The sequence below is a fragment of the Salvelinus fontinalis genome, chromosome 5, assembly GCF_029448725.1.
Source record: "Salvelinus fontinalis isolate EN_2023a chromosome 5, ASM2944872v1, whole genome shotgun sequence".
NCBI classification, from domain to species: Eukaryota; Metazoa; Chordata; class Actinopteri; order Salmoniformes; family Salmonidae; genus Salvelinus; species Salvelinus fontinalis.
Window position 1 is genome coordinate 5,735,169 of NC_074669.1, and position 15,411 is coordinate 5,750,579.

General features: G+C 42.7%; 1 protein-coding gene across 1 annotated transcript; it reads right to left on the bottom strand.

Annotated features, from left to right (window-relative positions):
- Positions 1-718: 718 nt before the first annotated feature.
- LOC129854832 (tripartite motif-containing protein 16-like) lies at positions 719-15,191 on the bottom strand. Its single transcript, XM_055921971.1, has 9 exons — positions 14,579-15,191; positions 13,944-14,170; positions 13,142-13,149; positions 7,805-8,165; positions 7,528-7,586; positions 4,959-5,086; positions 4,219-4,378; positions 4,069-4,128; positions 719-1,617 (listed from the first exon to the last, which is right to left on the bottom strand). The coding sequence occupies exons 1-9, from the start codon at positions 15,173-15,175 to the stop codon at positions 1,106-1,108; spliced, it is 2,112 nt and encodes a 703-aa protein (XP_055777946.1). The 5' UTR covers positions 15,176-15,191; the 3' UTR covers positions 719-1,105.
- Between the last annotated feature and the right edge of the window lie 220 nt (positions 15,192-15,411).

A 15,411-nucleotide genomic window follows, 5' to 3' on the forward strand; every position in this document is an offset into this window, starting at 1 on the left:
AGACAATCAATCTCCAATGATATTAAAGTACTATTCTGAACATTACTGATATACTGAGTGGCAAGTCAAGATATCTGCTGGTTTTATTGTCTGGTCAATAGCACTACCTGCTGGACAGGTTTAATGTTGCTGGACTGAGCAGTATGGGAGGATGAAAGATTCCAAATTTCGGGCCGGTTTCCCGGACATCTACATTGAACATACTTTTTATTCTAGGACTAGTTTTAATCTGTGTCTGGGAAACCAGACCATATAGTTTAGTAGAAAGTAAGTGATACCAGCTTGTAGTGGGATGACTAGTCCTGAATTGTCCTTTTGTTCCTGGACCATTTTCCATGCAGCTCCAGCTGACAGAGAACACATCAATTAGGGCCGAGCCTATAAACTGTTCAATGATACTGAAGTGAATTACATAGAGACAGAGAACCAACTGAGAAAACATATCAATGGTTCTGAATGAGAACTAATATACATCAACACCATACATCATGATTCATGGAAATATACAAGAGGAATTTTTTATTTTATTATATATGAGCACCTTAAATCTCTTAAAATTCAAATCAATCAAAGTGAAAGTATACACGTACAAATCAAAATGAAAGGGTTGAATTTTAATTCAGAACATCTGTAGATCAAATCAGTTAAATCATTGTACATAAAACAGAGCAGAATGAATCATCACATCTGGGGACCATCACCACCAGCATGAGTAGTATCTATGTGGACCCTATTACAGTTTAACCAGCTCAGCTGTAGACTACACCAGCATGACTAGTATCAATGTGGACCCTACTACAGTTTAACCAGCTCAGCTATAGACTACACCAGCATGACTAGTATCTATGTGGACCCTACTACAGTTTAACCAGCTCAGCTATAGACTACACCAGCATGACTAGTATCTATGTGGACCCTACTACAGTTTAACCAGCTCAGCTATAGACTACACCAGCATGAATAGTATCTATGTGGACCCTACTACAGTTTAACCAGCTCAGCTATAGACTACACCAGCATGACTAGTATCTATGTGGACCCTACTACAGTTTAACCAGCTCAGCTATAGACTACACCAGCATGACTAGTATCTATGTGGACCCTACTACAGTTTAACCAGCTCAGCAGTACCAATGAGATTAAACCCAGCATAAAGGGGCTGAGTGAATGTGGTCTGGACTCTGTGGAGGAGGGTCATTGTGTCAGAGACACTGTAGAAGGACAGAGTACCTGCCTTGTGATCCAGGTACACTCCTACTCTGGAGGACTGAGGGCCTGATACTTTAGTCTTAACATTATTGTGTCTGAACCAATAACAACCATTATAGCACTGTAAACTCCAGGACTTGTTATTGAATCCAAATATATTATCTCTCTCTGTTCTGCTGATGTCTTTATATGAGACCGTTGTAATAACATACACCCCACTCCACTCCACCTCCCAGTAACAGCCTCCAGACAGACCCTCTCTACACAGAACCTGGCACTGGTTGGTGAATCTGTCTGGATGATCAGGATATGGTAGGACTTGGCGTGTAGTGGTCACCTTTCTGTTCCCTTCAGACAGAGAGAGGTGTGTGCATGCTGTGTTTGGGTCCAGTGTGAGCTGACAGGAATCTGGGAGAAGAGCAGAGCAGAGACCAATGAAGGGAGTTAGAACAATAAGTTAAGTCAGATACTGTATCTACCCTGTCTTTGATTAACCTGTTAGCGTGTAGGGGGCGCTATTTTCACTTTGGGAAAAAATCGTGCCCAATTTAAACGGCCTCGTACTCTATTCTAGATCGTAAAATATGCATATTATTATTACTATTGGATAGAAAACACTCTCAAGTTTCTAAAACCGTTTGAATTATATCTGTGAGTAAAACAGAACTCATTTTGCAGCAAACTTCCTGATAGGAAGTGAAAAATCTGAAATCGAGGCTCTGTTCCAGGGCCTTCCTATTCAATTGCTTGAAATCTATGGATATACATGCACTTCATACGCCTTCCACTAGATGTCGATAGAAAGTGGGAGGTGGAATGGGGTGACTAGCTTGATCTGAGGTCGAACAAGAGCTCTTGGAATGACGTGACCACAATTTCCTTTGTCTACCAAGGCGCGGGAAGGACATCAGCATTGGCTTCTGAAAAGCGTTCGGTGTAGACGGCTAATATCTCCGGCTTTGATTTTATTTGATACATGTGACAATATCATCGTAAAGTATGTTTTTTCAATATAGTTTTATCAGATTATTCAACGTTTATCGGGAGTTTTGGAGTTTTCCGTTCTCTGCGTTAGGTGAAGATGGACATCTTCGCGCCACTTGGCTAGCTAAGGTTGCTAATTCGACAGGAGAAGAGGACATTCTAAAACCAAACAACGATTTATTCTGGACAAAGGACTCCTTGTACAAGATTCTGATGGAAGCTCAGCAAAAGTAAGAACCATTTATGATGTTATTTCATATTTCCGTGGAAAATGTTTAGTCCTATTTTCCTTCCTTTTTGCGGGCGCTGTCTCGCTATAACGTAAGCTGTTTGTTATGGTGAAGTTATTTTTAAAAATCTAACACGGCGATTGCATTAAGAACAAGTGTATCTTTCATTTGCTGTCCAACATGTATTTTTTAGTAAAGTTTATGATGAGTTCTTTGATTAGATTAGGTGACTGTCCAAAATATCTCCGGAGATTCTGGTGAATCGATGCTATGTATAACTATGTATAACCACGGTTTGCAGCTCAAAATATGCACATTTTCGAACAAAATATAAGTGTATTGTATAACCTGATGTTATAGGACTGTCATCTGATGAAGTTGGTCAAGGTTAGTGATTAATTTGATATCTTTTGCTGTTTTTTTGCGATCGCTACCGTTTGCTGCTGATAAATGCGGTTGCGTGTTTGGCTATTGTGGTAAGCTAATATAATGCTATATTGTGTTTTCGCTGTAAAACACTTAAAAAATCGGAAATATTGGCTGGATTCACAAGATGTTTATCTTTCATTTGCTGTACACCATGTATTTTTCATAAATGTTTTATGATGAGTACTTAGGTATTTCACGTTGCTCTCTGTAATTAGTCTGGCTGCTTCGGTGCTATTTGTGATTGTAGTTGCAATGTAAAACTATGATTTATACCTCATGTCACGTCCTGACCAGAGTTCTTATGTGTTGTGCTTGTTTTAGTGTTGGTCAGGACGTGAGCTGGGTGGGCATTCTATGTTGTGTGTCTAGTTTGTCTGTTTCTGTGTTCAGCCTAATATGGTTCTCAATCAGAGGCAGCTGTCAATCGTTGTCCCTGATTGAGAATCATATATAGGTGGCTTGTTTTGTGTTGGGGATTGTGGGTGGTTGTTTCCTGTGTCAGTGTTTGTGCCACACGGGACTGTGACGGTTAGTTTGTTTTGTTATTTTGTAATTGTATATTGTTTTCATGTTATTAAATCATGGAAACTTACCACGCTGTACATTGGTCCTCCGATCCTTCTCGCCTCTCCTCGTCCGATGAGGAGGACGACTTAGACTGCCGTTACACCTCAAATATGTACATTTTTCGAACAAAACATAAATGGATTGTGTAACATGTTATAAGACTGTCATCTGATGAAGTTGTTTCTTGGTTAGTGACTAATTATATCTATATTTTGTCAGTTTTTTGAAAGCTACCTATGCGGTAGATAAATAGCGTTGTGTGTTTGGCTATTGTGGTGAGCTAACATAAATATATATTGTGTTTTCGCTGTAAAACATTTTAAAAATCGGACATGTTGGCTGGATTCACAAGATGTTTATCTTTCATTTGCTGTATTGGACTTGTTAATGTGTGGAAGTTAAATATTTAAAAAACATTTTTTTTTAATTTCGCGCTCTGCGAAGGCAGCGGAATGTTGTGGGTGTTCCGCTAGCGGAACCCCGGGGGGAGAAAGGTTAAAGCACAGCAGAGATCAAATCAGAGAAATATGAGGAGTCAGATAGATACCCAGTCTTTGATTAGATCTACTATTGCTATATATTTCGAGAGGGATTGTTAGGAGTGTCAGTAAAAAGAGACTGTTAGTTACTTCACAATAAAGAGGCTCACATTGTAACAACTCTTCTCTGGTCTTGGGCTCTGGAGGCAGTACAACCTCCACTATATTCACTACAGACACACAAACACATTGACAGAGAGAGGGAATGTTATCATCATACCATATTCCACATGTATATGTTCTTATTATTTTCAACATACCTGTAGTGGAAATCTTGGTCCATTCTCCTTTAAGGAAGTCTTCTAGTTTCTCTCTAAGTTCAGACACAGTCTTACTCACATATCCAAAGTACTGAGGAGGACGGACAACGATGCTGGCTAAGTCTGAAGATACACTGATACTGGAGAGAGACTGATAACTCTGGAGAGAGAGACACAGAGAGAGAGAGAGACAGAGTGAGAGAGACAGAGAGATAGGGGCAGAGAGAGAGGGACAGAGAGAGACACACACAGGGAGAGAGAGACAGAGAGACACAGACAGACAGAGACAGAAAGGGTGAGACAGAAAGAGACAAAGTGAAAGACAGACACAGCCAGACAGAGACAGAAAGAGAGACACAGAGACAGAGACCAAGACAGACAGAGAGAGAGACAGACAAAGAGAGACAGAGACACAGAGAGAGAGAGAGACAGTGAGAGAAACAGAGAGATAGGGGCAGAGAGAGAGGGACAGAGAGAGACACACACAGGGAGAGAGAGACAGAGAGACACAGACAGACAGAGACAGAAAGAGAGAGACAGAAAGAGACAAAGTGAAAGACAGACACAGCCAGACAGAGACAGAAAGAGAGACACAGAGACAGAGACCAAGACAGACAGAGAGAGAGACAGACAAAGAGAGACAGAGACACAGAGAGACAGACAGGACAACATAATGATTGAGATGAATAGTTTCACATTAAGTTAATTTCATATCACATGTAACAAGGCAGTTTAGTTACCTGGAGGAAATGGATGTGATCCTCTGTGTGTGAGAGCTGCTCCAGCTCAGTGCTTCTCTTCCTCAGCTCAGCTATCTCCTGCTTCAGTTGATCCAGGAGTCCTTCAGCTTGACTCACTTGAGCCTTCTCTTGGAGAGAGCGAGAGAGAGCGAGAGAGAGCGAGAGCGTGAGAGAGAGCGAGAGCGAGAGCGAGAGAGGGGGGGGGGGGAGAGAGGGAGGGGGGTAAGAGAGAGAGAGAGAAAGACCCCAAAAGGCCTGTGGTGTTGATGGTATCCTCAATGAAATGATCAAATATACACACAAGAAATTCCAATTGGCTAAACTAAAACTCTTTAACATCATCCTTAGCTCTGGCATCTTCCCCAATATTTGGAACCAAGGACTGATCACCCCAATCCACAAAAGTGGAGACAAATTTGACCCCAATAACTACCGTGGGATATATGTCAACAGCAACCTTGGGAAAATCCTCTGCATTATCATTAACAGCAGACTCGTACATTTCCTCAGTGAAAACAATGTACTGAGCGAATGTCAAATTGGCTTTTACCAAATTAGCGTACAACAGACCACGTATTCACCCTGCACAACCGAATTGACAAACAAACAAACCAAAACAAAGGCAAAGTCTTCTCATGCTGTGTTGATTTCAAAAAAGCCTTGGACTCAATTTGGCATGAGGGTCTGCTATACAAATTGATGGAAAGTGGTGTTGGGGGAAAAACATACGACATTATAAAATCCATGTACACAAACAACAAGTGTGCGGTTAAAATAGGCAAAAAACACACACATTTCTTCCCACAGGGCCGTGGGGCGAGACAGGGATGCAGCTTAAGCCCCACCCTCTTCAACATATATATTAACGAATTGGTGCGGGCACTAGAACAGTCTGCAGCACCCGGCCTCACCCTACTAGAAACTGAAGTCAAATGTCTACTGATGATCTGGTGCTTCTGTCCCCAACCAAGGAGGGCCTGCTACAGCAGCACCCAGATATTCTGCACAGATTCTGTCAGACCAGGACCCTGACAGTAAATCTCAGTAAGACCAAAATAATGGTGTTCCAAAAAAGGTCCAGTCACCAGGACCACAAATACAAATTCCATCTAGACACTGTTGCCCTAGAGCACACAAAAAAACTATACATACCTCGGCCTAAACATCAGCACCACAGGTAACTTCCACAAAGCTGTGAACGATCTGAGAAACAAGACAAGAAGGGCATTCTATGCCATAAAAAGGAACATAAAACTCAACATCCCAATTAGGATCTGGCTAAAAATACTTGAATCAGTTATAGAACCCATTGACCTTTACGGTTGCGAGGTCTGGGGTCTGCTCACCAACCAAGAATTCACAAAATGGGACAAACACCAAATTGAGACTCTGCATGCAGAATTCTGCAAAAATATCCTCCGTGTACAATGTAGAACACCAAATAATGCATGCAGAGCAGAATTAGGCCAATACCCGCTGATTATCAAAATCCAGAAAAAGAGCCGTTAAATTCTACAACCACCTAAAAGGAAACGATTCCCAAACCTTCCATAACAAAGCCATCACCTACAGAGAGATGAACCTGGAGAAGTGTCCCCTAAGCAAGCTGATCCTGGGGCTCTGTTCACAAACACACTCCACAGAGCCCCAGGACAGCAACACAGTTAGACCCAACCAAATCATGAGAAAACAAAAAAATAATTACTTGACACATTGGAAAGAATTAACAAAAAAACAGAGCAAACTAGAATGCTATTTGGCCCTTAACAGAGAGTACACAGTGACAGAATACCTGACCACTGTGACTGACCCAAACTTAAGGAAAGCTTTGACTATGTACAGACTCAGTGAGCATAGCCTTGCTATTGAGAAAGGCCGCCGTAGGCAGACATGGCTCTCCAGAGAAGACAGGCTATATGCACACTGCCCACAAAATTAGGTGGAAACTGAGCTGCACTTCCTAACCTCCTGCCCAATGTATGACCATATCAGAGACACATATTTCCCTCAGATTACACAGATCCACAAAGAATTTGAAAACAAACCCGATTTTGATAAACTCCCATATCTACTGGGTGAAATACCACAGTGTGACATCACAGCAGCAAGATTTGTGACCTGTTGCCACAAGAAAAGGTCAACCAGTGAAGAACAAACACACTTTTGTAAATACAACCCATATTTATGCTTATTTATTTTCCCTTAACCATTTGTACATCGTTACAACACTGTATATATACATAATGTGACATTTGTAATGTCTTTATTCTTTTGGAACTTCTGTGAGTGTAATGTTTACTATTAATTTTTATTGTTAATTTCACTTTTGTGTATTATCTACCTCACTTGCTTTGGCAATGTTAACATATGTTTCCAATGCCAATAAAGCCACTTGAATTGAATTGATTTGAGAGAGAGACTGACTTGTCTTAGTGTAATGAGGATGGCTCGTTACACTAACACCCCTCCCTCCTAAAAACACATTGCGTGCCATCACAACCTCCACACAACCACATTATACAGCACCCAACACCACAGTACAATACACCATCCAGCACCACATTCCAACCGTACATCCAACCCCTCCTCTCCAGCCGTACAGACAGCCCCCCTGAGCCCCCATACCTCCTGAAACATCTCCACACCGTTGATCATTTTGTGAAACTCAAACTCAACCCTAAGGCGTCAACAGTAATGGCATTACCCTGGCAACACAGACAAAACATGATGAACAGTCTGTCATTGCAGAAAACGGACACCCCTCCCCAACTCCCAGGTCATCCCGAGCCAACCAGCTATTGGTGTCCAGGGCTCCATGTAATACCCTCCACTGGATGACCCCTGACCTTTCCAGCACTGGGAGCTTATAGAGCACCCTCCACCTATACCCTGCCATGCTCTCAGCCCCCACAACCCCCTGCCACTGATGCCCCTTCACTCCCGCTAAGCTCCTGATGTGTTTAACCTTGACACTGAGGGTGTACAGCACCTTACCCCCCACCTCTGAAAACGCTCCCAGGCTCAGAGTGTTAAAAGTCAGTAAGTTCTCTGGACTCTCCTGCCCGTCCCCAGTCTCTGCTGTCACTTGCAGTGGTGGAAACGGTGGTTGCCCTTCCTCAGGTTGCTCCAGCCCCCTCCTCACTGGGTCAGGCAGAGCCTCCTGGACCTCCCCCATGACGCTCTCCAGCCCATAGATCTTGCTCATCCCTAACCAACACAGAGGTCATCTATGAGGCCCCTCAGGCTTTCTAAAGTCTTCGAAAGACAAGTTAATAAACAGATCACCGACCATTTCGAATCCCACCGTACCTTCTCCACTACGCAATCTGGTTTCTGTGCTGGTCATGGGTGCACCTCAGCCACGCTCAAGGTCCTAAACGATATCGTAACCGCCATCAATGAGAGACAATACTGTGCAGCTGTATTCATCGACCTGGTCAAGGCTTTCGACTCTGTCAATCACCACATTCTTATCGGCAGACTCAATAGCCTTGGCTTCTCAAATGACTGCCTCGCCTGGTTCACCATCTACTTCTCAGATAGAGTTCAGTGTGTCAAATCGGAGGGCCTGTTGTCCGGACCTCTGGCAGTCTCTATGGGGGTGCCACAGGGTTCAATTCTCGGGCCGACTCTTTTCTCTGTATATATCAATGATGTCGTTCTTGCTGCTGGTGATCCTCTGATCCACCTCTACGCAGACGACAACATTCTGTATAAATATGGCCCTTCTTTGGACACTGTGCTAACAAACCTCCAAACAAGCTTCAATGCCATACAACTCTCCGTCTGTGGCCTCCAACTGCTTTTAAATGCTAGTAAAACTAAGTGCATGCTCTTTAACCGATTGCTGCCCGCACCCGCCCGCCCGACTAGCATCACTACACGGTTCTGACCTAAAATATGTGGACAACTACAAATACCTAGGTGTCTGGTTATACTGTAAACTCTCCTTCCAGACTCACATTAAGCAACTCCAAACCAAAGTTAAATCTAGAATCGGCTTCCTATTTCGCAACAAACCTCCTTCACGCATGCCGCCAAACATACCCTCGTAAGACTGTCCTACCGGACCAAACTTACCCTAGTAAAATTGACTATCCTACCGATCCTTGACTTCGGCGATGTAATTTACAAAATAGCCCCCAACACTCTACTCAGCAAACTGGATGTAGTCTATCACAGTGCCATCCGTTTTGTCACCAAAGCCCCATATCCTACGCACCATTGCGACCTGTATGCTCTCGTTGGCTGGCCCTCGCTTCATATCCGTCGCCAAACCCACTGGCTCCAGGTCATCTATAGGTCTTTGCTAGGTAAAACCCCACCTTATCTCAGCTCACTGGTCACTATAGCAACACCCACCCGTAGCACACGCTCCAGCAGATATATTGCACTGGTCATCCCCAAAGCCAACACTTCCTTTGGCCGCCTTTCCTTCCAGTTCTCTGCTGCCAATGACTGGAACGAATTGCAAAAATCTCTGAAGCTGGAGTCTTATATCTCCCTCTCTAACTTTAAGCATCAGCTGTCTGAACAGTTTACTGATCACTGTACCTGTAAATAGCACACCTGATTACCTCATGCCCATATTATTACTTGCCCTCTTGCTCTTTTGCACCCCAGTATGTCTACTTGCACATCATCACCTGCACATCTATCACTCCAGTATTAATGCTAAAATGTAATTATTTTCACCTCTAGGGCCTATTTATTCCCTACCTCCCTACTCTTCTAGATTTGCACACACTGTACATTGATTTTTCTATTTTTCTTTTCTTTTGTGTTATTGACTGTATGTTTGTTTATGTGTAACTCTGTGTTGTTGTTTTTGTCGCACTGCTTTGCTTTATCTTGTCCAGGTCGCAGTTGTAAATGAGAACTTGTTCTCAACTGGCCTACCTGGTTAAATAAAGGTGAAATAAATTATACATACAAAAATTAAAAGGCTGCTCCTCAGGCTGCTTATGCTTCATTGTTTGTTATGCTATAAATTGTTATTTTATGGTTGTAAGTGATAAAATGAACTGGAGCATTTTATATTTATATGATGAAAGATAATTTGTCAACAAAATTACCTGAGGAAATATATTTTCCATGGTCCTCTTTCTAGCTTTTAAAGGTCCCGCCATATCTCATAGCTAACGTTACCTCAAAAAAGAAAGAAAACTCGAACAAAATGACCTAAAAGGAAATACATTTTTCCATGGTCCTCTTGACTAGAGTTTAAAGGTCCCGCCATAGCTCTATCCTCATTGGTCAATTTTTGGTTACTTCTTGGTTGCACTGGCGTCTCGGATTGGTTGGCGAGGGCAATTCTTGGTTACTTCTTGGTTGCACTGGCGTCTCGGATTGGTTGGCGAGGGCAATTCTTGGTTACTTCTTGGCTGCACTGGCGTCTCGGATTGGTTGGCGAGGGCAATTCTTGGTTACTTCTTGGTTGCACTGGCGTCTCGGATTGGTTGGCGAGGGCAATTCTTGGTTACTTCTTGGTTGCACTGGCGTCTCGGATTGGTTGGCGAGGGCAATTCTTGGTTACTTCTTGGTTGCACTGGCGTCTCGGATTGGTTGGCGAGGGCAATTCTTGGTTACTTCTTGGTTGCAGACGGCGATATGATTGGTTGTCGCAACCAGAAATTTCCTCGACTCACCCTAGTCAAGGGGGCCGGGGTTCAATACCTGCAATAGTTAGTATTTGTTGGTTCTCCTAAAAGCAACGCAGGCCTAATACCAGATATATAGCTAACTGTAAAGTAATGAGTGACCATTTTAGAAAATCTGATATTTTATGTCAATCATATTGCTGCTTGTAGCCTATAACTGATGCTTCGTTGTCCTTCGTTCCTGCCCCACCTATCCCACAACAATTGCTGGTTACTAGGTTAACCCAGTTCTGCCTTGCAATAATAACTATAATAAAATAAAAAATAAAAGGCAAATGCTTACATAGCATTTATTGTAATAAAACATATATTTAGTACCATAATGGTATTTACTAACATAATATTATTATTAAAATAGTTCTAGGCTACCCTACCCTAGAATTAGGGTTAAAGCTAAAATAGGTTATACGTAGGGTTAGAGTTTCTGTATAGCACTTTGATATCTGCTGATGTAAAAAGGGCTTTATACTTGTGATTGATTGTTAGGTTCAGGGTATTTAAAGAGAAATACCGTTTGGGTTTATAGCTCTCTTGCTCCTCCCTGTGGTCGTCTGTGGGTACTACATACCTCATTAACGACACTTGATAGGCTCATAATCTGAGGTAGCAACTGCATCAGAGTTACAAATCAATGAGCTCCAACTATCCATTTGGTTTACAACTCAGTGAACATGCGCAGCATTCTCTCTATTTGATGCCTACTAACGAATAGATTTTGACCCATATCAAATTACCCAACAGCCATTTAGAAACATTACGCTGTAATAAAACAATTGAAATAAGGTTATTTCTTAGTTTAAAACATGTATTCTGGCTGTTTAAATTGGCCACATCTTGAAAAAGAGGCTAGAAACATGCGTTTTGTTTAGGTTTTAAATATTTTTATGGCAAAAAATATGGTTAACCATGACCAGAAAATATTTAATATTTGACGGGTATGTGCCAACCATCTATTTCAGTATGATATACCAGAATTGCATTCACTTACAATGAAATTCTGTATTTACCTTGCAGCATTGCGTTGCAGTTGCAGTGCATTTTGTGTGGTACATATGTAGGATTTATTGAATGTATGTAAGGCAATAAATAGGCCATGGTGGCGAAGTAATTACAATATAGCAATTAAACACTGGAATGGTAGATGTGCAGATGATGAATGTGCAAGTAGAGATACTGGGGTGCAAAGGAGGAAGTTAAATAAATACAGTAAGGGGATGAGGTAGTTGGATGGGCTGTTTACAGATGGGCTATGTACAGGTGCAGTAATCTGTGAGCTGCTCTGACAGCTGGTGCTTAAAGCGAGTGAGGGAGATATGAGTCTCCAGCTTCAGTGATTTTTGCATTTTGTTCCAGTCATTGGCAGCAGAGAACTGGAAGGAAAGGCGGCCAAAGGAGGAATTGGCTTTGGGGGTGACCAGTGAGATATACCTGCTGGAGTGCGTGCTACGGATGGGTGCTGCTATGGTGACCAGTGAGCTGAGATAAGGCAGGGATTTACCTAGCAGAGACTTGTCGATGACCTGGAGCCAGTGGGTTTGTCGACGAGTATGAAGCGAGGGCCAGCCAATGAGAGCGTACAGGTCGCAGTGGTGGGTAGTAGATGTTGATTTAAATGCACCAATACATATCATTAATGCTATACACTGGATTCTGTCCAGCTTCTGAAGACAAGTCTTTGCCGCTGTTCCATAAACTATACACCTGTAATCAATTGTCGTCCTGATCAGAGCTCTATAAATATCCATCAACGATTGTCTGTGGGCGGCAGGGTAGCCTAGTGGTTAGAGCGTTGGACTAGTAACCAAAAAAGGTTGAAGTTCAAATCCCCGAGCTGACAAGGTACAAATCTGTCGTTCTGCCCCTGAACAGGCAGTTAACCCACTGTTCCTAGGCCGTCATTGAAAAAAAAATAAGAATTTGTTCTTAACTGACTTGCCTAGTTAACTAAATAAAATAAAAATAAAAAATAAGAATTGTAAGTCGCTCTGGATAAGAGCGTCTGCTAAATGACTTAAATGTAAATGTAAATGTCTGTCAGCACCCCATTCATAATCAGAGACCCACACAACCAACTACCACGAAAGTGATGGAATGAGAGAGAGACATCATTACAACACTGTACATAGACATAATATAACGTTTCTTCTTCTTTGGAGTTTAACGGAGGTTGGAATCCAATATGTTGCATTACCTCCCAAAACTGAACTTTAATGTAACCTGCCTCTCTCTCACCGGGCACTTCTGATCCCCAGCAACATGGACACCCCTACAGTTGACACACAACTTTATCCACTGAAACTACACAATCCTCTATCCCATGACCTCCTGCACACTTCCCACATCTTGGAATCTCCCTCCTACAAACTGCTGCAACTTGACCATAAACGTTGCACCTGAAACAGCTCAGTGGATTCAACACAAAGACTCTAACAGGATAACTGATATATCCTAACATGACTTTGTCGGGTAAAGACTCAAAACTCAAATGGACTGACAGTGACTCCTCTTTTTCACCACGCTCACCACCGGATCTGCGTCACACCAAACGGCTGGCATCACAAACACCAGGAGTCTTCAACTTCAATTGCTCCACCTCCACACTTAACACTACCCCAGAAATCACTTCTTTCAATGGTGCCCTGTTCCTGAGAGCAAAGCAAGAAACAGATCTTGACCCAAGTTGCATGACACGGAGCTCCCACTACCTCTGGTCAGAAGAAACACAAACAAATATCACAAGTCCACTACAGGTTACCTTCACTGATTCAACTGCAGCCAACTCCTTTCCCACCCACCCTGAAACCACAAATGGATCTGCCAAAAGGTATGGATCCACTTTCTCCAGAAACGTAACTTCTACTGCACTAGATTCTTCTTTATAATGTCCATTGATGCCAGGCTCTGAACTCTTCTCCAAACCTTCTACCTCACTTAACTCTCCCTCATTCATTTCCATTTCACCTCCAGAACTTGGTCTGGCGCAGGACTCACTCTGTTTGCACTTGAATTATAACATTTGAAATGTCTCTATTCCTTTGAAACTTTTGTGAGTGTAATGTTTACTGTTCATTTCTGATTGTTTATTTCACTTTTGTTTAGTATTTATTTAACTTGCTTTGGCAATGTAAACATATGTTTCCCATGCACATAAAGCCATTTGAATTGAATTGAATTGAATTAAGAGAGGTGTGTATAGGGGACATGAGATAGTCATGATTTTTCATGGTTATGTGATGAGGTAGCCCCGCCTGTGACTTCAAAATCAGGAACGGTCAAGATGTTGGTTTCTCCCACGGTAGACCTGTGTTCATATCCCGTTGGTTACATTAAGAAGTCTATTCTCTGAAAAGGGTTCCCAACAGTGGGGTCAGTGGGATTGGAGAGGGGCCCCTCTCTCTCTCTCTCTGACTGGAGGAGAAAAGTGAAATGGTGTCTCCTCTGGTCAACAAGACTCACCTTGAAAGACTCCACAGCCTGTTGGAGCTCCTTCAGCTCCTTCTCTCTCTCCTGGAATCTCTGCTGGACCTTCTGCTGACTCATCCCCAGCTGCCTCTGTGGAGAATCACTCTTCAATGAGCTATCAAGCTTTATTTGTCCAGTAGATCAATAGTATAGTAATATGACATAGGGCCCATAGAAGATAGGGATAAACATTTTGAGGAAATGTCTGTGTGAAATTATATTATTATGTTATGTGAATGATTATCGTTTTAACAGTACCCAAATCAGGGACCTTATTGGGTGTTTGATAACGAATAACAATGGTGTTTGACTTTAGAAAATGGTGATACATTTGGAGAATCTGGGTTAACATATCTATATACTCAAGGTCTGTGTTCAAATTTATTCTGCCGTGTGTCAATTTAATTTGAATGATCTCATATTCAAACAGTCTTAGTTCCTACTGTCTCTTAATTATTTGTTTATCAGACAGTCACCAACAAGTTGTTCTGGTTTTACCTGTTTCTCAGTCCTCTCTGCTGCAGCTGACACTGTATCATGGCCTTTATGTTCATCCATTGTACACAGATAACAGATACACTGCTGATCGGTACGACAGAAAACCTCCAGCAGCTTGTCATGATGAGAGCAGATCTTCTCCTGTAGTTGTGTGGTGGCTTTGACCAACTTGTGCTTCTTGAAAGCAGGAGATTCATAGTGAGGTTGGAGGTGAGTCTCACAGTAAGAGGCCAGACACACCAGACAGGACATGAGGGCTTTCTGCTTTCTGGTCTCAGTGCAGACATCACACGCCACATCTCCAGGTCCAGCATAGCACAGAGCAGGAGGGGGAGCAGCCTGGAGTCCTGTCTTCTTCAGTTTCTCCACCACCTCAGCCAACATGTTATTTTTCCTCAGATTAGGCCTTGGAGTGAAGGTCTCTCTGCACTGAGGACAGCTATAGACCCCTTTCAGAACATCCTGATCCCAGCAGCCCTCAATACAGCTCCTACAGTAACTGTGTCCACAGGGGCTGGTGACTGGTTCCTTCAGTAGGTCCAGACAGACAGAACAACAGAACTGGTCCTGGTCCAGCAGAACTCCCTGCTGAGCCATTTGGACTGTTGTTCACTCTCACAGAGACAGATGACACAGAGACTCTGATCAGTTTCCTCTTCTTATAAAATAGTTTTGGGGTGTGGGATGGTCTTCCTGCTTCTGCCAGAGAGGTGGGGTTAGAGGGAGGGAGTGGTGCAGGCAGGGAGGTAGGGAGGGAGGGAGGGAGGGAGAGAACTGCATGCAACATCAAGACGGATCGAGAAGATTTTAGTTCCTAGGTTAGGGCCTTTAAT